This window comes from Lissotriton helveticus, chromosome 9 (genome assembly GCF_964261635.1).
Source record: "Lissotriton helveticus chromosome 9, aLisHel1.1, whole genome shotgun sequence".
Taxonomy (NCBI): Eukaryota; Metazoa; Chordata; class Amphibia; order Caudata; family Salamandridae; genus Lissotriton; species Lissotriton helveticus.
Genome location: NC_136070.1, coordinates 32,328,203 through 32,339,279, shown reverse-complemented (window position 1 = coordinate 32,339,279; position 11,077 = coordinate 32,328,203). Strand labels below are relative to the sequence as shown.

Sequence of the window (11,077 nt, the reverse complement as noted above, 5' to 3'; positions counted from 1 at the left end):
ACATTCCAGCAAAACAATTTCTTTTTCCAAAAGTCTTACTACCACTCTTGCTGGCGGAGTCTGAATTATTGCAGTGCAGCTTCTGTTGGGATTCATTTTAAAATCCCCACATTACATTAAAGTGCTACAGTCAGCTGGCTAGATTGAAACAAGCTCTGAGAGATTCAACCACGCAGCTCACCGAAGGGCCACAACTACCCCTCAGTTACGGTGACAAAATAAACCTTGCATAAACCATGTGGTCGGTAACACTAAATCAGAAAGGATATACACAAGGAAGGGAGACATTTTATTATTTTTTAGTAACATTGCACAATAACATTTCTTACATGTTCTAAGGCCAAACTGACAAATTAAAAAATTCATTAGCGGTTGGTAAAAATGTCAAGATTCGTAGATTAAAACTTTTCAGTCAATATAAGATTTATTTCATGCCAGGTGGGACAGCATTCTTTTCCAGAAAGTTATTTTCTAGTTTGTATGTTTGGTCCAAGATGAAGATGTTCTAGTAGTCCCTGGTTCTAAGACCTTGTGTACTTGCCCCAGATGTGCAGCATAAAAACAGAGGCGATGAAGAGCAGACTCATGACCAGCACTGGAACGGGCCCGCTAGGACAGAGAAAGAACAGAACAGGTCAAACATTTCTCAATTGCGGAAATGGCCATTGGCAGGCACACATTACTTTGTAGCATGCAGTGGGAATTAATATTAAAATAACAAGCAGGGCATTAAAAAAAGGACCATTTGTCTTCACGTGGTACCAGCTAACTATTAGTCGTATACTTATTAGAACAGCTCAACACTTTCCTCGCAACAATAATCTGGTTTTGCTTACAGCTCTGAATGTCTTTGATCCACTTCATTCAGTCTGCCCCTTTCAAAACAGAGGGACTGATTTAGACCTTGGGGTGGGGGGGGCGGGTTACTCCGTCCACTGAAATATAAATCCCATAAGATATAATGGGCTTTATATTCCATACGTGATATCTGTTATCGTTGTGTCGAGTTACCCGTCCGCCGAGTAAATCTTACATGTATTTTTGAAAGGCAGGTTTATATGCAAGCTTAGGATCTTTGTAGAACCATCAACCACTGTGGCAAACAGCGGTACATGAAAGTGATGAAAATGGTGCATAGCTTGCAGATATGCGGGCATGATCCTTATCCAAGGGAAGGCTTATTCAAGTAACAGTTAAAAGTAGCTGCAGGAATTTTCAACATTACCTCCTCATCTGACCTCCCAGTCACATTTATTAAATATAAGGAATGCCTCTTTTTGTATGGTCGCCCCCAAAGTTTTGGACAGATGGTACTGGTTTTTCGACCCAGAGTGCACTGACGCCTGCTAAACAGACATCAGCTAAAGTGGCCTGACCCATAATCGTGTATGTTTGATTGGCCTACATCCAATTGGCACATTTTAACTTACTATGTCTCTATGATAAGGTACAAGGGGTACCCACGGCCTGCAAGTTGGAAGTGTCTCCTCGGGGACTGCAGCAGTAGTTGTGCCTCCCTCCCTGAGAGGGTCAAGGTAAAAAGTGGCTCCCAATCTGCCACTGCAGACTGGAAGGGCAGTTTAAAACTTCTAACTCAACTTTGCCATTCTAAGTAATGGCAAGGCCTAAACTCCCTTTTTAATGTGTGCAAATCGCTCCAACAGCAGGCCTATTGAGACACAAGGTAAGGTGCATCATATTAAAAAGTACATGTTTTGGCAAAAAATACACAAAATTGTCGTTTTTACTGCAAGAGAGATTGGTAGTCCTATCTGGGAGTAGGAGTTACATGTGGATAGCTCTGCTGCTATAACTTCCAAATAGGACTACTAAAGTTGTTACTTCAACACATTACATTAAGCCCAACTTGATGCCCAAGTTGAAACTTGTTGCTACATACAACGTTTAGAAATTTGCTAATCTGTAGCCCAAGTTTTCCAGTGGCCATCTACTGAGGCCTGGGTGCATGTGCAAGCAGCAGCTGATAAAATGGAGTCCTGCTGTTGGAGGGGGAAGGTAGCCGTGTGGGGTGTTAGCCCAAAAGGCCGGCTTCAAAGGGGAAGCCACCCTTGAAAGAGACATGGGAACTACACTCTAGAGGGGTTGCCCTTTTGTTCGGGTAGACAGGTTGGTGCCAGGAACAGAGAGGGTGGGATGGGAGTGTAGCCCATTGGTAGTCTCACCTCTAGGGAGGGCTACCGGGCTCTTCAGGATGAGAGAGGTCTTCTGCCATCTTTAGTGTGGGCAGAATGTAGGCTTATGGGATAGCTAAATGCCACACTTCACAGAAAGTTGACACCTGGCATAAGTGAACTTATTAGTCCACTGACTAGTGATTGTGGCCTCCACGGAGGACATTTTCTGGGCTTAATAGGGGCATTCAGAACTAAGATCTCACTTGTATGGAGAAGAGGACCGAAGGAGGACTGCCCTGCTGACCTTGGAACCGGCAAAGAAGAGGATGCATTTAAGTTGAACTCCACCTGTTGCTCCTTGGGCTAGCAAAGGAAAGGATTGTGCCTGCTGTGTCCTGCTCATGGGGAAGTCATCCTCCCAGCCCAGCCAGAAGCAGACTCCAAGAGTAATTTGGCTGACTTCCTGTTAATAGCACAAGGCCACAAAATCTGAAGAAGCCTGCTGGGTGAGCTGGTAGCCCAGATTATCAGATCGCAGCTCCTCGCCGCGGTGCAGCCCTGGAGACCAGGACATAATGTTCAAAATTTGCACCAAGTCTGCTGGACCCAGGGGAGACGTCCGAGTGCAGTTTGGTCACCCAGAAGGAGAGTTACCGCCAAAAGTAGGAAACAGATGTGTTGGGTGACTGGACTTCTACTGACCCCGAGGGGACTTTGACGAATGTTGACCCCTGTGGCCAGCATCACCTCACCAGGACCGTAGACTTAGGAGTAGCCCCAAGAAGACCCCCGTCGACTGCAAAGCATCATGTATTCCTTGCATCAGAACCACTCTATAGAAGTCAATGGGAAGGAGTCGGCCACACTGGAAGTGGACTGAAGACTGCCTCTATTAAGGCGGCAAGTGTTTTGTTAGACTTTGCTGGTGCCCTTGTCTATCTCCCTGCCGGGGTTGGTCGTCCATAATAACTCCAAGTAAACGCATACCAACCTGTGAAAGTTTTTCTTTAAAAAGTTGTCGAATTTGTTGGATTTTCCAAGGCTTGTTCGTGGTTACAGGAAAAGTTGCAATGTATTGTTTCTTATCAAATCTATATCTCCTGAACCCTCCAGTGGATCTTTCGCTCCCAGAACGCCATACATTCATACAAATATACTTTTTTTATAAACTGGTGTCCGACTTCTTGAATGTCCAGTTTCTATCTTCTTTAATTGTTTTGGTGCTATTTAAATGCTTTAGACTGGTTCCTTTATGCAAGCCTCGCTACTTCGAGCCACAGCTACCGAGGGTTGAGCTAAGGTTTAACAAACAAAAACCGACTGGTCCTAAAGGGGTTGGTAGTGTATTATACGGTGAGGTCACACAACACAACTATAAAATACACCTCAGTTCCTCACATTAACCTTTAACCATTTGCTCCTCACACCAGAAATGTCATCAAGTCTTTTAAATTCACCTGTTTCCCATCCCTCCCCGGACGTCATACCACGGTTTCTGTCACCTGTTATAGAGTACTCCCTCACCTCACTTTCTGTTTTTGCCTTTCTGCTCCAGGGGCCACCAGGCAGAAGGTAAATGTATTTTTTTTGTTTAAATAGTTTTCTTGATGGTGGTTCGCACTAGCGACCACTTAGCCCAGCGGACCAAGGGTGTTTACAGGATTGTTGTTGAAGGAAGTTGCTCACCAGATGGCAGTGTAAGCAATTATTTGCACAGCATTTCTTTTTAAATACAGCAAGAATAAAAAAAAATGAGCCTCGTCATTAAGTTTACAAATCTGTTTGCGGAGCCCCCGATTAGATTTGATGGCGTACCGGGGTGCTGCTGCACACAGATTGGGAATTGGGAGGTTTTGCGTTATTTTACCACTGGGCTTTGCTTCTGTAGCCTGGCAAGGAAACTCACGCTAATGTGCTTTCCGGATTTAAAAAAATCCCAAGTACACGGGGTAGTGAGTTGGGGATGGTGAGTGCCACTGCGTAGATACTGCCCTCTGGCACAACCCAAACTGTACTTTTTGGCCCACTGAGAACACCTATGTGAGTACCCATGCTCTAAATCATATGCTAATACAGGTACCCACAAATTCAGAGATTTAAAAATAACAACTCCTAAACTTCATATCTTGTTCCCATTTCAGAAATACATAGGTTTCCTGGATTCCCATTTTTCACTTTACACAATTCACCTTATGAATTTGTCTATACCCGGTACACAATGAAAATACATTGATGCAGCTCAGTTATTGGCTCTGGGTACCTGGAGTTCTTGGAGAACCAACAAACCCTATACATCACTGCAACCACAAGGGTCTAGCGGAAGTAATGGCATATTGCTTTTGTAAATCACCCATCCGGACAAAAAATTACAGATCAAAACTTAAGACACACAATTGATGGACGGAATGCAGGAATAATCAAAACATTCACCCACAGTCAAGAGATCTGGGTTAAATCCATCATTTTTTTTTTTGCAGAGTTTTATATAGCGCGAACTAGAACCGAACCGAATCGGTTATCAGAGCGCTTTACATAGCACCAGTTACGTTACATGAGGACACACTTTCATTTTAGGCACGGGGAGATTAAGTGATTTGCCCAGAATCACAGCTTTTTTTTTGGGGCGTCGTTACCGAGACTCGAACCCAGTTCCCCAGGTCCGAGGCCGAACGCCTTAGCCGTTAGGCCAACCCCTCACCATGCCACCCCAGTTAAGACCTGGCCATATGCAAATCAGTCTTGACCCTGAGCCTCATGGGAACAGTCCAGCCCGAACTGCCGAGCCAGTTCCTCCCTGGACCGGAAACAAGCATCCAAGGACCGGTTTCGGCATTTCACCCATCAGCCAGGATAGCTAGATTCCAGTGGCACAGTGAGCCCAGGACCCACTTCTGTGCATACCTGGCGCACTTCGGGCCGGTCCCAGGATGCTTGTTTCCGGTCCAGGGAAGACATGGCGTGGCAGTTCAGGCTGGACTGTTCCCATGAGGCACAGGGTCAGACTGATTTGCATATGAGCAGGTCTGAACTGGGGTGGCGGAGTGAGCTAAAGAATGATGGATTAAACCCAGATTAGTTGACTGGGGATGAGTGCTTGCAATGTGCAACACCTAGTCCATCATCCCCTTTGGTTTTGCTTTGTTCGCCCTAAGTTGGCAGGGTATGCCCAGACTTTGGTCCCTTGCTCACTTTGCCACTGGATTCAAGATTGCCTGGCTGATGAGGGCTGTGAGCCTGAAACCGGTCCCAGGATGCTTGTTTCCGGTCCAGGGAAGGCATGGCTTGGCAGTTCGGGCTGGACACTTCCCATGAGGCACAGGGTCAGACTGATTTGCATATAGCCATGTCTGAACTGGGGTGGCGTAGTGGGCAAAAGAATGATGATGGATTAAACCCAGATCAGTTGACTGGGGATGAGTGCTTGCAAAGATGAAAACGGTCACAAACGGAAGTTTTTTCCTAATCAATTTTTATATTTCTTTATTTCAACAATTATTTTCTTTGAAACAACCTTGAGGGATCTACACAAGACAGACTCCTCACTTAATTCAGGATTTCCTCTACTTTTCAGAAATCTTTAGTTTTGCTAATCTGTTTCATACTGGTTTACACCACAAACTAGAAGTAGGTTTGAACCACAAAAAGAATAATGGGCTACCTCATTGAAAAATGCCAAAACTGTGGTAGAAAGTTTTTTTTACATTTATTCAGCTCTGCATGGTGCTGGAAGCTGGTAAGATGGTGACAGAAAACCGTTCGTTGATGTCATTTTCAGGAAAACAATCAGATGCTTATCCGGAGCACTTTCACCTAGTTTTCTAAAAACAAACAAAATCCAAACCTCAAAATGTTGCTATATTCTGCCTATTTTCTCTGTACCCTACAGGGGAATCCAAAAGCCCTCAGTATCTTTAGAATCCCCAGGATGTAGGGGGGAGTGGGTAGCAATTAGCTAACCAATCAACTTACACTTTCAGACCAGGCGAATCTTCTGTATAGAACCTCCACATGCCTCCTGTTCCCGCTGATGTAGTCCGGGCAGCACTCCTAGTTCCACTGCTGGCATTTTTCCTGTGGAAAAACAGTAATTGATATTGTAAGAAGTTGATGAGTATGAAAAAGAGCAGCCATCTTGTTTTTTCCATTATTTATACTGGTAATCCAACAATCCCTCTAAAGAGCAATGAGATCGTGTTTGGCTGAAAACAAGGCATACTCCTTTAAGGATGGCGGTCTCGCCATTTGTAGATCAAACGTATAGGCAGAGTGCCAAGTCCAGCCCCTCAGCAGGCATTCCCCCAGGTTCCCTTTTGAAAGTTGGTGGACATCAGAAGGCAACACATTACATGGCAGGATAGCAAAGTAGGTTGTTTTAGACAACCGAAACCCGCCATGCGAAACCAACATCCTGGCAAATAAGTAGGACATTGAAATACATGTTCTTTAGAGTCGAAAGTTGCACTAGGGTACAGAGGAGGAAGGACCAATTCAGGAGTCTTTAGGTCTACAATTCAATCAGCTTAAAAAAAATCTGTCTTACATGACATCCATGAGAGATCAAAGGAAGAAAGCTAACTTATTGTACCCATGGTACACAAGCAATGGCAAACAGAATGTGTCTGGCTTAGAGGCGAAGTGCTTGAGCACTGCCTCTACTTAAGTGGATGAACGTGGAAATGATTCAATCGCTGGGGGAATGGAGAGGTGGGCGAGTGATGGCAGGAGTGAGTACAGGGGGAATTACGAAATTAGCAGGTGAGAGTATGCTTAGATACAGGGTCGTGGACAAGGTGGTGAAGCTGTGGAATTTAGGTGAACAGTGGGTCGAGAAGGAGCAGCTAATGAGGTAGGGGCAAAGTGAGTGCACGGCGGAGAACAAGTGCCTCGATGGGTGGAAGAACGAGTGCATGAATAGGCAGCTGCATGAAAAGGCGGGTTTATGAGTGGATCACGGGGGCAAGGGCAGTGCATGCATGACAGTGTGAGACACAAGACAGTGTGCATAGGTATGGTCCAATTAGGTATCAGCGAGGGAGTAAAATACACCACTGTGAACAATCACCCGGCGTATATGTATTAGTGCCATATCCTGCTACACACTTCCGGCTCTTTGAGTAGTCCAAAGAGGAGATACTGCTTGTGATGTTTGGTATTTTATGGCAAACATCAGGAGATGTATTTGCATAAAATTAATGTATATAAAAGTTATTTTTTGGTTATCTTTAAATTCTGGCATGGTCCTAGCACACCTGGGCCTGCGGTGGGATCAAGATTTCAAAATGGGTTATGGTGTGCTTATTGAGAGCGCCTTTGGCAGCCACGTGGGTCTTGGCGCCAAGACAGGTAGAATCTTATACCAATAACACAACCGAAACAGGGGAAGAACGCGAAACAAACTTCCGTGCCCACATGGAGCTATAGTAAATGTGTAATCGTCTAATACACACCGGGGGAGGTGTGCCACAAATTAGCACATAAAGAGAAGAAGCAGATCCACCAGAGTGGCATTTCTTAAGAACACTCATAAGTCTGAGTAATGATGATTGGCAGTTTCTTGTAGGATTTCTCAAGTTGTAACAGAGCCAAAGTTTTAGGCTACCTGCTGCACCAGGCACATTAATTTAGATTGTATTATCTCCAAAATGTAAATAATGTAGGGATTGGTGCGTATCCAACTCAGCTCTGTGGAATCTCTCTATTCCTGGCTTAAACCGCTGAAATGTGGAATTATTTTCTAAACTGCGATTGTAACTTTGAATGATTGCCTGCACACACTGTGGGATAAACGCAGAAGACACGTGTTCGCATTAATAGCACATATGGCTGAATTGTAAACTATCCCTGGCTGGTTGTCTTTAACCCTTAGCAAGAGTACTATTAGGGCTGCTGTTTTTTTTGTTCTTTTCCAACTTTCCTTCAATTGATGCTTTATCAATTCTTCCCAAGCAGGGCAGAGTCTAAAGCTAGGCCTCGAAAATCTCCAGGCTTGCCTCCCACTTTAATGACGACCTATGCATGACGGCCACTGCCTCTGGGGGATCTCCCACCTCCTCGAATCTTACTTAAATCCTTCCCCAAGAGCATTCAGCCTGGGAACCTAAGTGAAGAGTTGATAAGAAAAATGTTACCCTGCAAGCATCTGTTCGTAGCATGTAGTGCTGTAGATGAACATGCTCTGCATACTCCTGCCATCTGGGGTCGGGGCTTGGACGTTTGGAACTTGTTTTTTCTTCCAAGTAGTATTAGTAGGAAAGATAGACCCGTCCGAAAAGGTGGGGGTGTAGCTATCATCTTCAAAGACGAACTTCAGCTCTCCCTTATAAATAACACTGAATATGCCTCCTTTGAATACCTTGTAGCCTAACTCAAAATACAGGCCCCCCATCCGCCTTCACAATATATATATATATATATATATATATATATATATATATATATATATATATCTCCGCTACTTTTCTTCTCTTTTGTAAAGAAAACAGCACTCGCGGGAGTAGGATCTAAGTTTTTATTATTCGATCCTTTGAGCACCAGACGCGTTTCGGCTCCTGCCTTTGTCAGTGGTACCACTGACAAAGGCAGGAGCCGAAACGCGTCTGGTGCTCAAAGGATCGAATAATAAAAACTTAGATCCTACTCCCGCGAGTGCTGTTTTCTTTACAAAAGAGAAGAAAAGTAGCGGAGATTATAGCGAGCAGCGTCGCTCGCGACACGCACCCGTGCAAGAGTGCGCGGCTTGACGCAACAAGGAGCGAGAATATATATATATATATATATATATATATATATATATATATATATATATATAATCTGCCCGGAAATCAATACCCATTCATTGACGAGCTATCTAACCTTCTTACCCAATCCTCAATGTCCAAATCTAAAAACATCTTCCTGGGAGACTTTAACCTCCATTGGAATGATACCAAAGATCCCTCAATCTCACTCCTCTCTGACCTTCTCGAAATTAATGACCTCAAACAAATCTGTCAGTCACCAACCCATTCCAAAGGAGCCACCCTTGACGCTATCATTACCAGTAAGGATCTAGCCCTCCTATCTAACATCATTCCCATTGACTGGTCCGACCATCACCTTATCCTGTTCTCCATAACTACCTCTGCCTCCCCCCCTCCCACAAAAACTATTAAACCCATGAAACTGATTAGAAATCTCAGTCATATCCCTCCCGACTTACTTGAATCCAAACTTCATGCCCAACTCCTCGCTATCCCTCCCTCCCTTAACACGAATGAACTAACCGAACAATATAACAAATCAGTCATTGATACCCTTGACCTCCTAGCCCCTCTCAAACTCAAAGAACAAAGAAATTTCCCCTCTAAATCATGGTTTAACACAGAGTTAAATAATGAAAGACGCAGACTCAGACTGACGGAAAGATAATGGAGACAGCACCCTTCTCCCTCTAACCTGGCCCGCCTCAGACTTGCTAGATCGTCCTACAAAAAACACATCTTTAGACAAAAAACTTCCTTCTTCAGGACTCAACTAGATCGAGCTCAGAATAGGCCAAGAGAACTATTCAACATTGTGCGCAATCAAACCGCTTCCGCTCCCCCTGTCCCACTGGCCTCGTTGACTAGATGTGAAGAAATAGCTCTCTTTTTTTCAGACAAAATTAAACAAATTGAGCAATCCTTCCTCTCTACTGTGATCCCTACCGCCAATTCGAACATCGCTCTTAATATCCCCCCCTCCATCATAACGATTAATATCCCCCCCTCCATCATAACTCCCCCTACACCCACTACTACCCATCATAACTCTGATCTCCCTCACCCCCCCGCCCTCTAATTTCCTGGACTCCAATCATCTTAATTCTCTTCCTAAAAATAATGCCGCATGGTTTAACTTCCAGCCAGTCACTGAAAGAGACGTCTTCAACATCATTACCAAAGTCAAGCCTTCCTCACACACCAAAGACCCTCTCCCTTCCAAACTTGTCCAAAACTCAAACACATCATCACTCCTTCCTGGACCTCTATTATCAACAGCTCCCTTGCCACCGGCTGTGTCCCCACTTCATTGCAACTAGGCCAAATCACCCCCATTATAAAAAATCCTTTGGCAGACCCAAGCGACCTCAATAAACTTCGTCCCATCTCCAACCTTCCCCTTCTCTTTAAAGCCCTTGAAAAATGTGTCCTTCTCCAACTAGATAAACACATTGAACATTTTAACTTACTAGACCCCTTTCAATCTGGCTTTAGGAAAGGATGCAGCACGGAAACCGCCATGCTAAACATTGTTGACGACATTCACCACTCACTTGACAATGGCGAATCTAGCCTTCTGATCCTCCTGGATCTCTTTGCAGCGTTTGATACTGTTAACCACTCTGCTCTACTAAATATTCTTAGAGATTGATCCGGACTGAATGGCACGACACAAATGGTTCGTTTCTTACCTACAACACCGTTCTCAACAAATCAAAAGCCAAAATTGCCTATCTAACCCTACCTCCATCTCCTTAGGAGTTCCGCAAAGATCCATCCTCTCTCCCTCTCTCTTTAACCTTTTCATGGAACCCCTCACACTCATTCTTAAACAAGCCGGGATCAACTACCATCTCTACGCCGATGACACCCAACTATTATAAAATTAAAACTCATGCTGACATCCTTCACCTCAACAACACTCATCAAGATTCAAGCCTGGTTCAACGTTAACCAACTCAAACTCAACCCTAAAAAAACTGAAATTATTATTTTTTTCCCCTAAAAATAACCAGCTCCCCATTCAGAATTGGAGCTCTGACCTGAACGCCCAAAACTGCTCCTTATCTTTGTCCTCCTCTGTCAAATCACTAGGGATCTCCCTTGACAACCTCCTTACACTCAAGGTACACATCAACAATTCTGCTAAAGGAGCCCTCTTCACTCTCCGCCACCTTAAGAAAATCAAGCCCTTCATCCCCA

At 44.4% G+C, this 11,077-nt stretch overlaps 1 protein-coding gene across 1 annotated transcript in view; it reads right to left on the bottom strand.

Annotated features, from left to right (window-relative positions):
• Positions 1-276: 276 nt before the first annotated feature.
• Positions 277-11,077, bottom strand: part of SEC61B (SEC61 translocon subunit beta) — a 29,110-nt gene continuing 18,309 nt past the window's right edge. The window contains exons 3-4 of the mRNA XM_078659418.1: positions 6,105-6,206; positions 277-609 (exon numbers count right to left, since the gene is read on the bottom strand). Of these exons, the coding sequence (XP_078515544.1) occupies positions 522-609; positions 6,105-6,206 (190 nt within the window). The 3' untranslated portion in view covers positions 277-521. The remainder of the gene's footprint in view (positions 610-6,104; positions 6,207-11,077) is intronic.